Source organism: Peromyscus maniculatus, chromosome 2 (genome assembly GCF_049852395.1).
Source record: "Peromyscus maniculatus bairdii isolate BWxNUB_F1_BW_parent chromosome 2, HU_Pman_BW_mat_3.1, whole genome shotgun sequence".
NCBI classification, from domain to species: domain Eukaryota; kingdom Metazoa; phylum Chordata; class Mammalia; order Rodentia; family Cricetidae; genus Peromyscus; species Peromyscus maniculatus.
The window spans coordinates 129,419,329-129,438,059 of record NC_134853.1 but is presented as its reverse complement, the minus strand read 5'-3'; the positions used below and the strand labels follow the sequence as shown (position 1 = coordinate 129,438,059).

Genomic DNA, 18,731 nt, shown 5'->3' with positions numbered 1-18,731 from the left:
AAGGATATGGGAAGGGAAGAAGCCCCTGAGATGTAGTTTCCCTCTCCTCGAGACTGGGAGTGAAGGAACTTCAGTACATCGAATAAAGCCAAGGTGTATTTGCTAAAGATGTCTCAAGCAAGGATGTGAAAAGCAAGGGAGTTTTGCTTAATTGGAGACAGGACAAGATGGACCAGCAAGCTGAATAAAAGCAACAAAGCCATAAAGTTACCCACTGTAATCCCAGCACTGGGAGACAGGGACAAGAGGGCTGGGAGAGCAAAACAGTTCTCCACTATGTGGTTACGTGGTGAGTTCGAAGCCAGCCTGAACTGTATGAGGCCATGTCTCATAACCCCTGCCCATACCAAAAGAAAAAGAAAAGAAAAAAAAAGGAAAGGAAAACAGGCATATAACTCAACAACAGAAGAAACAATACAGTTACAAAACAAGCGAAGGACTTTGTCCTGGTCGCTGTCTATTGCTGTGAGGGGACACCATGACCAAGGCAACTCTAATAAAAGGAAGCATTTAATTGAGGGCTTACTTAGAGTTTCAGAGGTTCAGTCCATTTTCATCATGGTGGGTAGCATGGTAGCATGCAGGCAGGCCCTGGAACAGAAGCTACATTATATCCACAGGCATGCGCGTGCGCGCGCACGCACACACACTCACTCACTCACTCACTCACTCACTCACTCACTCACTCACTCACTCTGGGTTTGGAATGGGCATTTGAAACCTCAAAGCTCCAGAACACACTTCCTGCAAAAAAAGCCACAACACTTAATCCTTTAATTCTTCCAAAGAGTTCCACTGTTGGCAGCTGGAGAGGTGGCTCAGTGGTTATGAGTACTTGCTGCTTTGCAAAGGACCAAGGTCAGTTCTCAGCACCCACATAGCAACTCACAACTGTCCATAACTCCAGTTCCAGAGGGTCTGGCTTTCTCTTCTGAGAAAAGCACACACATGATGCACATACATACACACAGACAAAGCACCCATATACATAAAAATAAAATAAATCTAAGCAAACAACAACAGAACCCTTTAGGCTCAGTGAGCATAGCTAGATCTGATGGTTCTAGTGTATGGTGTGGTTCCATTTACATGAAACACTCGGGATAGACGAGTATGTGGAAACAGAAAGCAGATGGGTGAGTACAGGAAGGAACTGGTGTTGCTGCTGTTTCAGATGAACTGTCCGGAAGATGGGCGTTTAAAACAAGAGACCAGTACGTTAAACAGATGCGAAACCTAAAGGAAAAATGGGGACTAGAGAGGCACATTATCTTTAACTTGATCCAGTGGAGTTTGACATCAAGGGAGGTTCTGGTTTGTTTATAAATGGCCCGTGAACTTCCTTTTTCTCGTGTCTACACGTGCCTGTGTCCATGCAGACACCAGAACAGGTCTGCTGTCCTCTGTCACTCTCCACCTTTTTCCTTTGAAATGGGGTCTTTCACTGAACCTAGTGGCCACCAAGTCCCAGCAATCCTCCTGCCTCTGCCCCTCCTACACTGGAGTTACAGGCAGTCATGGCCATACTTGCCTTTTTATGTGAGTGCTGGGGTCTATTCCTGTTTTCCCCCGTGAGTGCTCTTACCATTGAAGTACCTCTCTAGCTCCCCATGTGCTTTTCCATGTTAAATTTATAGTTTAAATTAGAACTTATTAATAAACAGAATGAGTTCCAGGACAGCCAGGTACACAGAGAAACCGTGTCTTGAAAAAAATACATATATAACCACCGTCTTTACTGTTTTGGAAAGAACACAGCAGAACATTAATACTCATTAAAGAACTCACAGGTAAATTAGTAAAATTAACAACAAATTTCATAACTTTCTAGAGAAAAGCCTCATGTTTAATATTGAGGAAAAAGGCACTTAAATTAGGACATTCTTTTGTTTGTTTGTTTTTGTTTCCCAAGAGAAAGTTTCTGGCTGTCCTGAAACTCACTCTGTAGACCAGACTGGCCTTGAGCTCACAGAGATCCTCCTGCCTCTGCCTCTCAAGTGCTGAGGTTAAAGGTGTGGGCCACCACCGCTGGCTGGCCTGACATTCTTTTAGTGTTAGAATTTCCGGGTGTGTGTCCCCAGAGAATGCAGTGAGTAGCAGAACTACTACACTTAACTACTTTGTGTTAATTGAATTCAGGGCAACTAGAAAAAGACGAAAAAGTTGGGCATGGTGGCGCAGCCTTTAATCCCAGCAGTCCGGAGGCAGAGGCAGTGGAAGTCTATGAAGTCAAGGCCAACCTGGTCTACAGGAGTTCTCGGCCTTCTGCATAGTGTGACCCTGTCTCAAACAATAACGACAACGAAGAAAAGACAAAGCAAATGAGTGCAGAATGTGCGTGGGTCATATGGCTAAGGCACAGGGAACTTTCGTGTTCCTAAACTACCTGTGACTGACTTGCTGTCATTGAGAAGTGATGTTTACCGTGTTGGAGGGAAAACTGGCTCATTCTTGCAGAATAAGGCTAACCCTGTTCTTTGATTGCAGATGATGAAAGCCATGAACAAGTCCAATGAGCATGTCCTGGCAGGAGGTGCCTGCTTCAATGAAAAGGCAGATTCTCATCTCGTGTGTGTGCAGAACGATGATGGAAACTACCAGACCCAGGCCATCAGTATTCACAATCAGCCCAGGAAAGGCAAGCAGCTCGACCGCTGGGGGAGTTTTATTTATTTGTTTTATTATTATTTATACACGTATGGGTGTTTTGACTACATCTAGCAAAGTCCAGAAGAGGGCATTGGCTCCCCTGGGCCTAGAGTTACAGGCAGTGGTAAGCCACCATGTGGGTCCTCTAGAAGAGCAGCTAGTGCTCTTCACCATTGAGTCATCTCTTTCACCCCTATTTATTCATTCATTCATTTATTTATTTACTTATTTCCTTCCTTCCATTCATTCATTCATTCATTCATTCATTCATTCTGTTTTTTTTGAAGCATGCTCTGTAATTCTGAGTTGTCCAGAGGTAGGATGCTTGCCTGCCTTGGCCTCCCTGTCACCAGAAGTGCCTGACAAAGACTGGATTGCTGTCTGTTAGATGTATTATAAGAACAATCAGTGGGAAATTGGATTAGTTGGGTCCAGTTTAAGATGTAGGAAAATAGCTAGGCGGTAGTGGCACACACCTTTAATCCCAGCACTCAGGAGGCAGAGGTAGGTGGATCTCCAAGTTCAAGGCCAGCCTGGTCTACAGAGTGAGTTCCAGGACAGCCAGGGCTACACAGAGAAACCCTGTCTCAAAAAGCAAGCAAACAAAAACAGGTGTAGGAAATAAGAGCAGTGTAAGTTTTGATTGCGTATCCTTTCCTTTCCTGAGAAATAGTGGTAGTGTGGTATGCATATGCATGCATGTACACACGTGCGTTCATATATATGCATGTATACATGCATGCAGATGTATATGCACTCACTTGGCACATTTCCATATGGAAACCAGAAGTCAGCATTAGGTATCCTCTTTAGTTACTTGCTCACTGTGTTGTTTTGCTTTCTTGTTGTGTATTTTTCTAACATTTATTTATTGTGTTTGTGTGTAGGTCAGAGAACAATTTGAGAGAATAGGTTTTTCTCCTCCCAACATATGGGTTCCAGGGATAGAAATCAAGTCACCAGTTTGGTGGCAGGTGCCTTTACTTACTGAATCATCTAGCCAGCCCCCTCCCCCACCCCAACCCGTGACCCCCAACTTATTGTTTGAAATAGGATCTCTCACTGAATCTGGAGCTCACTGGTCAGTGAGCTCCTGGGAGCCACTTGTCCCCACCCCTAGCTGGAATTACAGATGGACACTGTTACACCTCCAGTTTTCATGGGTGCCGAAGAGCCAGACTCTGGTCCTCATGGTTATATAGCAGGTAGCGTACTGGCTAAGGTATCTCCCAGCCCTAAATATTCATCCTAAATAGGCCTTTAAAAATAACTCTAGTAGATGGGCAGTGTTGGTGCACACCTTTAATCCCAGCACTCAGGTAGAGGCAGGCGAATCTCTGTGAGTTCTAGGTCAGCCTGGTCTACAGAGTGAGTTCCAGGACAGCCAGGACTACACAGAGAAAGCCTGTCTTGAAAAATGAAAGAAAAAAAAAATTCTAGAAATCAGTAGATAAAGAGTATAAATCTTTTCTGTGAAGAGCCAAATGATTCCTAGTTTAGACTTGACAGTGTTCATCACTAGCTGCTCCATTTAGAGTTCTAGCACTGGACTGCCTTCGAGAATATGTAAATGAATGAAACTGACATGTTCCAGTAAACATTTATTTCAGAAATATGCTACAAGCCAAGCTAACCCTAGAACCTGGCCATTAAGGTTTTGTGTATTTGCAAAATTCTTCGATTCTTGATTGAGGAAGAGTACAACAGAATGTAGGATTGGTTGTATCTTAAAACTTTTTTCACAAACATATGGTAAGCATTTGAACTAATTGGTTAGTTGCACATGGTAGTGTTTTGTTGTCTGTGTGATGATTTCTGGAATTCCCAACTTATACCTCACTATTGTTCCCAATGCCCATCTCAGTGATCTGTCTTCACTAATCTGTTTCTGTGTCTGTTACAGTGACTGGTGCCAGTTTCTTTGTGTTCAGTGGCGCTCTGAAGTCCTCTTCAGGATACCTTGCCAAGTCCAGTATTGTGGAAGGTAAAGGATGAATTATTTATTCTTTGAGCCTCAGTTCGGTCCTGATTATACAGCTGAAAAGTAAGCGATATTGAGTGCACCGAGGGCTGCGGATGCGACTCAGGTGTTGGAGTAAATTTGCCTCTAAACTTGCTGCACAAACCAGATGTGGTAGGACAGGTCTGTGACCCCAGTACTGGAGAGGTGGAGACAGGAGTACAAGCTCATCCTAGAGAGTTCAAGACCGGCCTGGACCACATGACACGGTGGGGGTGGGGCCTGACACTTCTGTAGATGTCTGTCTTAGGGTGTTACTGTTGTGAAGAAACACCATGACCACAGCAACTCTTATGAAGGAAAACGTTGAATTGGACTAGTTCAGAGTTTAGTCCATTATCGTCATGGTGGGAAGTCATGGTGGCATGCAGGCAGACATGGTGCTGGAGAGGTAGCTGAGAGGTCTATATCTGAATCTGTAAGCAACAAGAAGAGACAGTGAGGCACTAGGCCTTGCTTAAGTTTCTAAAACCTCAAAGCCCACCCCCAGTCACACACTTCCTCCAACAAGGCCACACCTCCAATAGTGCCACTTCCTATGAATCTGTGGGGGCCATTTTCATTCAGACCACAGTGTATGACCTGTATTTTTTTTTACTGCCAGCTACTCAGGAGGCCGAGGCAGGAAGTAACTGGAACTCACTGGAACCCAGGAGTTCCAGACCAGTCTAACTAACATAGCAATAGACAGTCGAGCAAACAAAACCTATCGTGGAGTGCCTAGTTCTCCAAAGAAGGGATAAGTGCAGGTACCACAGGCACTGGTGAAATGTCAGAGGTGGCTATTCCCGTTTTTGACATAGGGTGCCGAGCGAGTGAGCGAGCGAGCGGTTATAATACAGAGTCAGACACCATATTGCAGATGGGCAAGAGTACAGGTGATGCCACTCCCTCCTACCCCAGAAACCTTGCCCTGTTGCCGAAATGCAGAATGAAGTGTGCTTGCTGTGGTGGCTGTAATTAGACATGGCACACACCCTGACAGCAGCTAATTAACACCCGCTGGTCTACAGGCTAGTTACAGAACAGCCAGGGCCATACAAGAAACCCTATCTCGAAAAACAAAGCAAACAAACAGAAACCTCTGGTCTACATGGTGAGTCTGGGCATCATAGATGTGTCTGGTGTCCATAGAGCTAGAACAGCTCATCAGATCCCCCAACTCCAGACTGGAGTTAAGGATGATCGTGAGTCGCCATACAGGTGCTGGGAAGTGATCCTTGGTCCTCTGCAAGAAAAGCCAGGGCTCTAAACTGCTGAGACATCTCTCCAGCAATTTCCTTTTTAAAAACTTAATTTATTTCTATCGTGTGTGTGTGTGTGTGTGTGTGTGTGTGTGTGTCTGTGTGTATGGGTGTGTTGGGTATGTGTATGTGTGTGTATTGGGTGGGTACTGTGCATGTGACTATGAGTCCAGGTGCCCACAGTGGCCAGAGGTACTGGATCCCCAGGATCTTCAGTTACGAGTTTTCCAGCCCTGCCCCAACAATTTCTAAATATCATTTTTCTTTATAGTTGGAAGTGTGAGACTTGGTTGTAAGATATGCTGCACTTCACTCACTGTTCTACTCATCGAAAAAGATCAAAGCTAGTATGTAGAGATATATGTAAGATTATCTATGGATGTCTATTGGAAATCCATATTTCAAAAGGAATTATTTTACTTAGACAAAGAAAGATTGGGAGTTCAAGGATATTCTCAGTTACAAATTGAGCTCAAGACCAGCCTAAGCTACCTGAGACCCTGTCCCAAAAGACTGAAGTTGGGGGAGGGGTCTGGGGAGAGCTGGAAATGGATATATTCAAAATGCACTGTATATGTGTATGGAATTATTAACCAGTATGTTTTTAAAATACTTAAAAAGAATGCTATTAATCACATTGTTTATTTGAGGGTGTGTGTAAATGGCACAGTGCACATGAGGTCAGAGGACAACTTCTAATAGTGCCACTCTCTGGTGACAGAGCATTCAAATTTGTGAGCCGTGGGGGCCATTCCGCTCCAAATTCTCCTCTTCCACTCCCTGACCCCATAGGCTTGTAGCCACATCATAATGCAAAATGCATTCAGTCCACCTTCAAAAGTCCCCATAGTCTATAATACATCGCTCTCAGCACCACTGTCTGCCACGCCCCTACTAGCATGGCCCGTTATTCTGCCACAAGCAGCATGGTCTGGCCTATCACAGCAGTACCCTGCTCCCTGGTACCATCTTCTGTCTTAGTCAGTGTTCTATTGCTGTGAAGAGACACCAAGTCCAAGGCAACTCTTACCAAATAGAGCCTTTAACTGGGGCCTTGCTTACAGTTTCAGAGATTTGGTCCGTTCTCATCATGGTGTGGAACATGGCAGCATGCAGACAGGTGCTGGAACAGTTGCTGAGAGCTGCATCCTGATCTTCAAGCAGAGAGATAGACAGACAGACAGTGGACCTGGCTTGGGTTTTTGAGACCTCAGAGCCCACCCCTATGACACACTTCTAGCAAGGCCATGCCCACCCCAGCAAAGCCACACCTCCTGATCCTTCTCCAGCAGTGCCACTCCCTATGACTAAGCATTCAGGTGTCTGACCTGTGATCCATTCTTACTCAGCCACCACAGTTAGCCCATTTCCATCATGGTGAGAAGCATGGAGCAGAGAGCTTACATGCTGATTTGAGGGCAGCAGAACGGGATCGGGGCCTGGGCCTGGGCCTGGGCCTGGGCCTGGGCCTGGGCCTGACATGGGCTTTTGGAACCTCAAAGTCCACTCTGTGTGACGCACTTCCTCAACGAGGACATACCTCCTAATTCTTCTAAATAGCTCATCATTGGGGGCTGAGCATACAAATATAAGAGCCAATGGGGTCCGGCAGTGGTGGTGCACTCCTTTAATCCCACTCGGGAGGCAGAGGCAGGCGGATCTCTGTCTGTGAGTTCGAGGCCAGCCTGGGCTACCAAGTGAGTTCCAGGAAAGGCACAAATCTACACAGAGAAACCCTGTCTCGAAAAACCAAAAAAAAAAAAAAAAAAGAGCCAATGGGGCCATTTTTTTTAATGGTTTTGTGTTTGTTTTTGTTTTTGAGACAGGGTTTCTCTGTGTAGCCCTGGCTGTCCTAGAACTTGATCTGAAGATCAGGCTAGCCTTGAACTCAGAGATCTGCCTGCCTCTGCCTCTCAAATGTGGGGATAGGCATGCACCACCACCACTCAGCAGATGGGGCCATTCTTATTCAATCTACCACAGTAATTTTTGTTTGATTGTTTTGTTTTTGTTTTTTGTTTTCTTTCATTTTGTTTTGAGGCAGGGTCTCATTATGTAACCATGGCTAACCTGGAACTTTCTATGTATGTAGACCAGGCTAGCTTCAAACTAGATCCTCCTGTCTCTACTGCCCAAGTTCTGGTATGAAAGGTCTGTACCACCACACCTAGTCAAATTTGGTTTTGTTTTATTGTTGTTGTTGTTTAGTAATTTTAAAACAAACATTTATATGGCGGGCATTCATATGCCAGGCAATCCTAGTAAGAAGTTAAGAGAGAGAAGCCAATACACACTGTAAGGTGTGGTGATTGCAAGAGGGTAAATGGATTAAAATGCTGCCGGAGCCTGAAGAGGAGCAGTGTGGTCACGTGTAAGATTTCCTCTGAGCGGTCTCAGAAGAACCATTCAGTGGTTCTGAAAGGAAGGGAACAGTGGTAAAGCCGGGTGAGCCTGTGCGTTCGCTCACAGCTCTTCAGTAGTGTTTTAGCTCAGAGAGAACACCTCTTTGTGTCTGTCGGCTTTGCTAAGCCTATATTTGGTATCGGAGGATCTGCTGGACCGAGGCACTGTGTCTCAGCCGCCTCCCTCCCTAGCTTTGCACCTGCCTCCATCTGTATTATCTTCATGCTGATGTTCTCAGATGGCGTTATGGTCCAGATCACTGCAGAGAACATGGACTCCTTGAGGCAGGCACTTCGAGAGATGAAGGACTTTACCATCACTTGTGGGAAGGCGGATGCAGAGGACCCCCAGGAGCAGATCCACATTCAGTGGGTGGACGATGACAAGAAAGTTAACAAAGGGTAAGTGGATCCCCTCGGAGCCAGTCAGGGAATAGCTCCAGGCTTTGTCTGCTGTGTGCACTGGTGCTTTAGAGTTTCACTAAAGGCCTGTCTACAGACAAACAAACAAAGGAATGTATAACAGAATTTTTAATTTCTATGTTTTTAATCTTAATTTCTTAAAAAAAAAAAGGATTTATGTTTAGCCTTTTTTGAAGTTCTGTGTCTGTGTGTGTGCCTGTGCACATGACTGTGGGTGCCCATGGACACAGGCCTCAAACTCCCCTGCATCTGGAACGACAGGTGGTTGGGAGCCATCTGTCCTGGCTAGTGAGAACCAAACCCCGTTCCTCAGCAGGCAGTGCATGCTCCTAACCACTGAGCAACCTCCTCAGCCCTCTGGACTTGATTTCTGAAGGGTTTGTGTATACATTTTTAGGGAAAGATGAGTCAGTAAACAAAAGTTGCTTGAATAGAAAGACCCACACCTTTTGGGTATCAGCACCTCTACTGATAAATTCCATCTGATACAACGGGCACCTTCATTTGGATAAGCGGGTACCTAAGGCTGATGACTCCTCAGCACCATAAAGCTAAGACATGGCAAGACTGATTTAAAACCATCTTCCTGGGCTTCAGATCCAGACTCTCCCTGGCTTATGGCAACTGTGCTAATGCTTCACACCAAATTCACACCTCGGATTCATTCTCGATGGTTCTTTTTCTCTCCTACCCCACAATCACTCCAGCGGTAAATCCGGTTTGCTGTGCTTCAGAATATGGCCCGTCTCGTGGCTCTTATCACCTCCATGCCACCTCCTAGTTTAAAAGCGGCCCAGCCAGTTCAAACCACCGTAGGACAGTCGCAGCAGCCGAGGTGTCGCACACTGATGTTCCTCTCTCTCTCTGATCTGAATGAGTCCCGTTCTAACACAGCTGCCAGCGTCATGCCACCTTCCTGTTCAAACCACCAGTGGCTTCTAGTGGCTTCCAAGATAAAGTTGGAAGTCACTTGTTCCCTTTTTTTTGTTTGTTTGTTTATTTTGTTTTGTTTTTCGAGACAGGGTTTCTCTGTGTAGCTTTGCGCCTTTCCTGGATCTCACTCTGTAGACCAGGCTGGCCTCGAACTCACAGAGATTCGCCTGACTCTGCCTCCTGAGTGCTGGGATTAAAGGCGTGCGCCACTGCTGCCCGGCCCACTTGTTCCCTCTTTTTTTTTTTTTTTTTTTTTTTTTTGGTTTTTCGAGACAGGGTTTCTCTGCGTAGCTTTGCGCCTTTCCTGGAGCTCACTTGGTAGCCCAGGCTGGCCTTGAACTCACAGAGATCCACCTGGCTCTGCCTCCCGAGTGCTGGGATTAAAGGCGTGCGCCACACTTGTTCCCTCTTAAGGGCCTACATTTCTTGCTGTTTTGAGACAGGGTCTCACTCTGTAGCCCAGGCTGGCCTGGAGTTCACTATGTAGTTCTGGCTGAACTCAGACTCAAGGCAGCCTTCCTTCCTTAGCCTCCCAGGTGCTCAGCATGACACTGGCCTCCTTATTTGAGCACAGCTGTGCCTCTGCCCTGACCTATGCACACATGCTCTTAGCCTGCCCTCCTCCTCAGGACGCCCTGTGAACAGCTCCATCCCCGTCCTCACGTGGTTCCCTATGCCACTGTCTCCAGAGGTCTTCTCTGGCCACTGTCTGTGTTCTAACCCTGTTGTACATGTCTCTCTTCATATACAGCAAAGCTCCCAGTATTTCCCATTACCCTCCAGTATTCTCTTTTAGAGTTTGATTGCACTTCTTTATTGGGGGGTGAGAGGCGTGCCACGGCACACGTGACGGCTGTGCGGTTGGGTCTTTCCTTCACCTTACATAGGTTCTAGGGACACAGTTCCTTTCCCTGCTGAGCCGTCTTCTAGCCCCTGATTTACCTTTTGATGTATAGAGAACTCAGAACAGGGCCAGGCACGGTGGCGCAGGCCTTTCATCCCAGCACTCAGGAGGCAGAGGCAGGTGGATCTCTGTGAGTTCGAGGCCAGCCTATGTAATAAGACGTTGTCTCAAACAAACTAAAAAGACCCAAGAACATGAATCAGTTTAAACATTGTTTAAAAGAGACTAGAATCTTTGTGTCGATCATCGTGTGTTCTTTGCAGAGGAACTGTGGATCTCTGTGTATTTCATTTCCTTACTGTATTTTAAGGGAGACAGAACTGTTGGACGTAGCTTCTGTGGCGGAGTCTGAGTGAGAACAGCGCTGAGGGGAGCCTGTGGCGTTAGGCACGGCTGTGGCTTCACGCCAGCACCGGAGCCGTTTGTTGTTTGTTTTCTGTTATTAAGAACTCGGGGCTTCTGCCCTGTGAACAAGATCCCTTAGCACTGAGCCAAGTCCCCAGCTTTACATAGTTCTTAGCAAACGCTCCAGGCGGTGGTTGGCACCTGAAATCGGCACCCAGGGCTGACATGTCAGGCTCTTCCCCTTCAGAACTGCCTTTCGAAGGCAGGTGAGCAAAGAGAGCACGGTGAGTGTTGTTACGGAGCAGGAGTAGAGTGGGAACCAGGCCGGGTAAGCAGCCGGGTATTTATTAAAGGGAAATGCTGGGGAAGAGCAGGGGGGGAGTGAACAGCCTGTTGATAGGACGGCGACTTTGGAAAATGGCTCCTTGCAAATTGTCCACCTCTCGGGATGTGTGCTTGGTTAGTTTCTGGGCATAAGCCTTCCCATGAGCACTCTGCATCTTGCCATGATATGCTGCAGATGTCTTCAGCAGGGCATGGTTGGTATTTGGTAGTAAAATGTGACGGGATATCTCCTTCCCTTTCCTCCCTTGTAGTGTGGTGAGCCCTATAGACGGGAAGTCCATGGAATCCATAACAAATGTGAAGATATTCCACGGGTCCGAGCATAAAGCAAATGGAAAAGTCATCAGATGGACAGAGGTGAGAAATGAACATTGGTGCGCTTGTCCTACTTTCAACAGCCATTTGCTAAGCCAAAAGCCCCATTCTGGGCTGATTTGGAAGGGAAGTTGAGCCAGCGAGATGGGTCAGTGGGTTTGTCACTAATCCTGAAGGTCTGAATTCAGTCCTCGGGACCCATACGGTGGGAGGAAAGAACCAGCTCCCACAAACTGACCTCTGACTTCCTCACACTCTCCATGACACTTGTGGACAAATACACAAAGTTTCTCTGAGGAAAAAAATCTTTTCATTTATCTACTGTATTTCATTCCCTCTGATCTGTCTTAGCTTACTGGGAAAGAAAGTCCGAAAGTGCAGCTTATGTACTCTGGTGTATCTTCTGATGAACTCCCTTTCAGATGTATTTGCTTTGGAAGGCAAGAAGGCTGCGTCTCTGAGTGGGACACTCCTTCTGTGCTATGTTCTTCAGAAAGTTGAGTGTGCCATGCTGCATTCAAAGACCACTGAATAACATGGTCTTCAAAAGACGGACGATTCACAGTAAGATTTGTCAAAATTACAAGCCGGGCAGTGGTGGCTCACCCCTTTAATCCCAGCACTCAGGAGGCAGAGGCAGGCAGATCTCTGTGAGTTCAAGGCCAGCCTGGTCTACAGATCGAGATCCAGGACAAGTGCAAAGCTACACAGAGAAACCCTGTCTCGAAAAACCAAAGTTAATTAATTAATTAATTGATTAATTAATTACAAAGCAAACAAGTAATGGTAAGTTCCTGGTTCAGGCTCAAAGCCAGATCTAGCCAGATCTTAAGTGGCTAGCCAGATGTGCCCACACATCTGCAATCCCAGTACTTGGGAGGCTCACGCAGGGAGATCACAAATTTGAGGCCAGCCTGGGCTACCAATATCCTGCATCAATTAATTTTTTTTGAAGTCCTACAACACAACCCCTATCCACAAGGCTTGGGAAAATCTCAGAAGAGTGGCAGGATTGTAAGAGTCAGACAACCAGCACGTCCATTGCCAGGTAGCGTCTTCTGTGTGTGACAGGAAAGCTCAACAATATGGCCCCCTAAGCAGGACCCTCATGATGACATCAGTTGACATGACAAAGTGGACTGGGAAACTTCACGAGGCTGCACTTTAGATGGGCAGTTAATGGATGCTGAGTGAGGGAGAATCAGTCCAATCTCAAGTGGTCAGCCCTAAACACATACACATATGAGTCCAAATGGACTCAGCAGGGTGTGTGTATGGGGGGGTGGGGGTCCTGAAGGGTGACCCTCATATGTGCTAAGCAAGTGCTTTTCCACTGAGCTACATGCCCGGCTTATGTCCCTTTGACCAGAATGCAGGAGGTGTATATAACAACATGTAAACGTTGTATATTTATATGTATTTTTGTCTTTATGTTATTTATGCTTTATTACCATATAGAGAAGACAGGCGGTTGCTTTCTGTGTGCACAGAGGCAGAGTAGGCTTTATGGAATCTTTTGAAAGTCAAGTGTAGTGGGGCATGCTTGTCATCCCAGTCCTCAGGAGACAGAGAAGGAGGATTGCTGCCAGTCCAAGGCCAGCCTAACCCACACAGTGTGTTCCAGGCCAGCCTGGGCTACGTAGACAGAGGAGAGAAGGGAGGGAGGGAGGGAGGGAGGGAGGGAGGGAGGGAGGGAGGGAGGGAGGGGGAGAGGTTCTTTGAGAATCAGAACTCATCTGTCAGCGGGTGGGATGGCTCAGTGGTTGAAAGCCCTTGCCACAGTGTCTGACAGTCTGCGTGATATCCAGGATGCATGAAAAGATGGAAGGAGAGAACTGACTCCAGAGTTGTCCTCTGCCTCCACAGGCACACCGGGTCACGTGCATACACGTACAGCCTCAGGTGTCACCGTCAGGAATATCCTCTCTCCCCTTTGGTCTAGAGCTCCCCGATTAGGCTAGACTGTGAGCCCAGGGACCCCCAGTCCCCACCCCCCAGGACTGGTACTGCAAGAGCCACCACATATGCAGCATTTTTATCATATGGGGTTCTGGGGACAAACTCAGTCCTTCATCATATGAGGTAAGAACGTCACCAACTGAGCCATCTCCCAAACCCAGGAAATGCTAAGTCCTTGAAAGCTGGCATGGTAGTATGACCCTGTACACAATGACTTGGAAAACTGAGGCAGGAGGATTGCTTGAGCCAACAAGAAATTAGCCTGGTCAACACAGTAGGAGTCCAATGTTAGGATGAGGGGGAGGCAGAGCTCCGGCCTCCAGAAGACTTGGATCTTGGCCTCTGTCATCATCATTGTCTTGTTTTTTTGTTTTGGTTTTTTTTTTTTTTAACTGGGGAATGGGGGATCTCTATACATAGCTCTGACTGTTCTGGAACTCACTATGTAGACCAGACTGGCCTTGAACTCAGAGATACCCACCCACTTCTGTCTCCTAAAGCATGCTCCACGCCACTATGCCCAACTCGTGTTTTTTTCCCTTTTGACACAGTCTTAACTATGTAGTGCTGGCTGGCCTGGAACTCACAGAGATCTCCCACCCAAGGCCTCTCCAGTGCTGGGATTAAAGGCATGTGCCACTACACCAGCCCCTGGCCTCTGTCTTTACACACTTGGAATAATCTGTGAAGAGCTGGATCCTCCAGTCTACAATGACTGTTCTTTTAGACTTCATATCACTTCCTAATAAAACTGTCCATGCTATATTGCCTTTTAGAAATACACGGTTCATCTGCACATGGTGGTGCATGGTGCGAAGATCAGAAGATCAGGGGTTAGCCTTGACTACATGATAAGTTGGAGGCCAGCCTGGACTACATGAAGCCCTGTCTCAAAAAAAAAAGTATACAGTGCAAAATGAGAGCCTTTTAGATTCTATGTAGAAAGTGCTATTAGATCATGGCATATGTTTGCATAGAGCAGGCAGGCTGCTGCTACTGCCAGTGTGTGGAGGCAGAGACTGGCAAACAGATTGTCTTGGGAGCTACCCTTTTCTTTTTAAAGATTGGATTGTGTCTGTGTGTACACGATGTGGCAGGCACACATGCTGATCACACATGTGAAGGTCAGGTGACCGCTTTACAGAATGGGTTCTTTCCGGGCTTGAACTCAGACTTGTGCAGCGTGTGCCTCTACTAAGGCGTCCTCCAGGGCTGGTGCAGAACTCTTTCTGGCCCCAAGGACTCTATTGTGTGCTCTTCCTGTCAGGTCTTAGAGAACTGGATGCTCAAACGCAGTGGGTTAGTCTGCTTGTTCCACATCCTGGGCACACGGTGAAAAGCCTCTTTTGTTTGGGGACAGGTGTTTTTCCTGGAAAGCGACGACCAGCACAGCTGCCTGAGTGACCCTGCGGACCACAGCAGACTGACTGAGCATGTTGCCAAGGCCTTCTGCCTTGCCCTTTGCCCCCACCTGAAGCTTCTGAAGGAGGATGGAATGACCAAGCTGGGCCTCCGTGTGACACTGGACTCAGACCAGGTAAGCCGCGCCTGGGGCAGCTTTTGGAGCTGCCTTGAGAAGTGTCTGTTTGTTTTCTTTTTTCTGAGTCACCCCAGCGCATAAATGATCTCACATCCCCCAAGAACACAAGGCTGTGCTTCCTGGTCAGAATCATTTGCACAGCGGCCTGCCTTCTCCCCTGCATGCACCCCGAGGCCCATAGGGTATGGAAGACACAGGGAGGCCCTGCCACCTGTGATGAGCACTGTCACCTTTCTCACTCAGCGGGACCGAGCTCCCCTGACTGGCATCTGCAGTTACCACGGCCTAGGAAGGTTTTCTTGCAGCCAATATCTGCACGTGGTCAGCGGCTAGGTTTGTACCGTCTCCGCAACAGCTCTCTTGTCACTGGGACTTACTCGATAGGTGTTTGCTTGTTTTTTATTTTATTTTTTTAATTTTTATTATTTTTGAAAAGATTTATTTATTTATTGTGTATACAGTGTTCTGCCTGCATATATGGTTGAATGCCAGAAGAGGGCACCAGATCCCATTACAGATGGTTGTGAGCCACCATGTGGGTGCTGGGAATTGAACTCAGGACCTTTGGAAGGGCAGCCAGTGCTCCTAATCGCTGAGCAATCTCTCCAGCCCTGTTTTTTATTTTTGTTTACTTTTTGGTTTGTTTTTTGAGACTATGTTGCCCTGGTTGGCCTTGAAATTCCAGAGATCCATCTGCTTGCCTGTCTGCCTCCTGAGTACTGACATTAGAGCTGTGCACCACCATGCCTGGCTTGATGTTTTTATGTTCTCATTGTATGATCAATCCAGTCCTCACCTCCCAACCCCCAGTGCCTTGTACCTCTCTCCATAGCAGGTCTCATTGGTCCTGCATTGAATGCCTGTAATTTGCTATCTATCATTTTCACCCTCAGTCCTTAGCATTGAGTTATTAAAAATGAGTGGGGTAGGGACTGGAGAGATGGCTCATGGATAAAGAGTACTTACTGCTCTTGCAGAGGACCATGGTTCAGTTCCCAGCACCCACGTAGTGGTTTATAACCATCCTTAACTATAGTTCTAGGGGATCTGACTGGACCTCTTCTGACCTTCTTGGGCACCAGGCACACACGTTTCACATCCATACATACAGGCAAAACAGTCACACACATTGAAAGAAAAGTTTATTTTTAAAGAAAAAATGAGTGTGGGCTCTCAGGCTGATATTCCCCCTGAGCCAGCAATTAATTCCGCCCCAAAGCTGCTTCTATCTTGGTGCTTACATGGGAGAAATCTGACTTTTCAGTGCAGAATTTAATCAAATAGATTATCAGGGCAGGGTGAAAAGTTCTGTGTCTGGCTTCATTTCTTCAGTGGGCATCATCAGCCAGTGTTTATTTTCACTTATGGTGAAGAAAAAAAAAAGCACATCTGGGAAGAAGATGTAGCTTAGAGTGTCTACCTAACATGCATAAAGCCCTGGAGTCGATCCTCAGCACCAAATAAGCTGAGCATAGTGATGTACACTTGTATCTTAGCGTATCTGAGGTGGAGACTTAGAGAATCAAAGACTTAAGGACATCCTTGGCTACATAGCAAGCTTAAGACCAGTCTGAGTTATATAAGACCCCATCTCAAAACAACAACAACAACAAAACCAAATAAAACAGCAATAACAAAAAACAAGCTCAACATCTACCAAGCTTGACAGCCTGAGTTCAATCCCCGTAACCCATGTATTCAGAAGAAGGAGAGATCTGACTCCTACAAGTTGTCTTCTGATCTCTGCCTGCATATCATGGCACATGCTCCATGGTGCATGCATATACCCGTACATATAAATTAAATGCAATTTAGAAAAGTTTATCTGTGTAATCCTAGTGAAGAAGCATCATGCTTCCATCTCACGTGTCCTGATACAGATCTAGAGGCTCCCTCACATGGAACAATTGGATAGCAAGCATTTTTCTGCTGAGTTTGTGGCTTTCTTGAGGGAAAGGCCCTTTATCTTTGAATTTCTGTTTTCAGTTGCTTAGAAAAATGGTGTGTTGGTCACTGCATGGGCTGCAGAGCAAATGCCATGTTACATTCCTCACTTTAGATTTTACAACCAGAGACTAGAGTGTTATCTGAGTCAGTTTTCTCTTCCCAGGAAATAGACATTAGCAGATTAAGGTCTCATAGCTATCAGGTGGCCAAGGTGAATAGTAGATGTCAGAATGATAAACCACAGTTAAAAGGGGAGGAATTTGTATGCACTGTCATGTGTCTAGCTCATGGCAAAGGACATGGTATTTCTTGCTTGGCCTCTTCGGCTCAGCCCTGTGGAGAGATCTTTCCTGTCCAGTAACCTGTCATCCCCTTCTCTCTGTGGTAGGTTGGCTATCAAGCAGGGAGCAATGGCCAGCCCCTTCCCTCGCAGTACATGAACGATCTGGACAGCGCCTTGGTGCCTGTTATCCATGGAGGAGCCTGCCAGCTCAGTGAGGGCCCTGTCGTCATGGAACTCATCTTTTATATTCTGGAAAACATCGCATAGATGAGGACTTCGTTTTTCTGTTCAGACCTGTTGCAACAGCAGTCATATCCAAATCATTTGCACTTTAAAACTGGAAGATTAAGCTTTTGTTAACACTATTGGTAGGGAGGGTTCAGGGTGGGAGTAGGGTTTAGGGGAAAAGGGGTGGGGAGGGTGGTGGGGAACAGATGTTCCATCATTTGAAGTCTTCTATGCATTCTCCAAGAAGACCCGGGCAGCTTCTTACTGCACCACAGTTATGCTATCTTCGCAGCTAACCCCCTTCTGTTACCGTCTAGACACGAATTCTGCTCCTCTTATGGTCATGTGCTCAGAAATGATCATATGGGTACAACCATCACCAAGGTCAGGGTGGGGGGCAGAAAGGAAATAAACAATGAAGCGTCACTTTTGCACTTCCTGTACAGAACTGGCATAAAAAGAATGCTTCACTGCTACACTTACCACCCTGTTACACTCCGGCTGCTTGCCAGGGAGTCACGTTTAGATTTGTGTTTATTTGTTCAGACTACCGACTGAATCAAACCAAAGGGGCTTCTCGTCTGTTAGCCATGGAAGGATAACTCGGCATAGAGCAGGCCATTTGGATGGCAGAGTTGAGTGCTGGGTCATTCAGTCTGCCGCAGTGAATGGCAGGGAGTGAGATGGGCCTTGTGTGACAATGGGCAAGGGACACCCAAGGCATTTTCATTTCCTGTCTACTAGAAATAGTTTGAAGAACATTTTACTAAGAAATCATACAATTTTATACAGCCTCACTTACTCCTGTTCACACTATCCACTCCCCACATGATCTGTCAGTGTTCTCTCTCTCCTTCCTCTATAAAATTGAAGTATTTCAGATTAAGGTGCATACAGTAAATGTTTGCTCCCTGCCCAAATAGGACTTCAGTCAAGGTCACTGTGACTGATGGCTTTACCCTCCCACCTGCCGCCCAGTGATGTCCTTTGGGAACCTTTGCTCAATGGTGAACATTTTCCAGCTGAGGATCAGACACCGCACATAGCTCTTAGCCGGGCTTTGTTTCTCTGTGGCATGGGTGTTTTTGAGTATAGGCCCTCACATCCCGGATCTGGTTTTGTTTTAGCAGAACACATGTCATTTGAGTCTGCTGTCGGACGGTGATCATCAGTTTATTACATTCTCAGCCGGAA

General features: G+C 46.5%; 1 protein-coding gene across 9 annotated transcripts in view; it reads left to right on the top strand.

The window, feature by feature from the left end:
• The window catches only part of Zfyve9 (zinc finger FYVE-type containing 9), a 144,073-nt gene extending 126,110 nt beyond the window's left edge, over positions 1-17,963 (top strand). For all 9 annotated transcript variants that reach the window (XM_076564713.1, XM_076564707.1, XM_076564711.1 and 6 more), the window contains 6 exons: positions 2,488-2,638; positions 4,553-4,633; positions 8,555-8,717; positions 11,517-11,622; positions 14,900-15,076; positions 17,415-17,963. In XM_076564713.1, coding sequence (XP_076420828.1) covers positions 2,488-2,638; positions 4,553-4,633; positions 8,555-8,717; positions 11,517-11,622; positions 14,900-15,076; positions 17,415-17,576 — 840 coding nt within the window. In that variant the 3' untranslated portion in view covers positions 17,577-17,963. The remainder of the gene's footprint in view (positions 1-2,487; positions 2,639-4,552; positions 4,634-8,554; positions 8,718-11,516; positions 11,623-14,899; positions 15,077-17,414) is intronic.
• Positions 17,964-18,731: the final 768 nt, after the last annotated feature.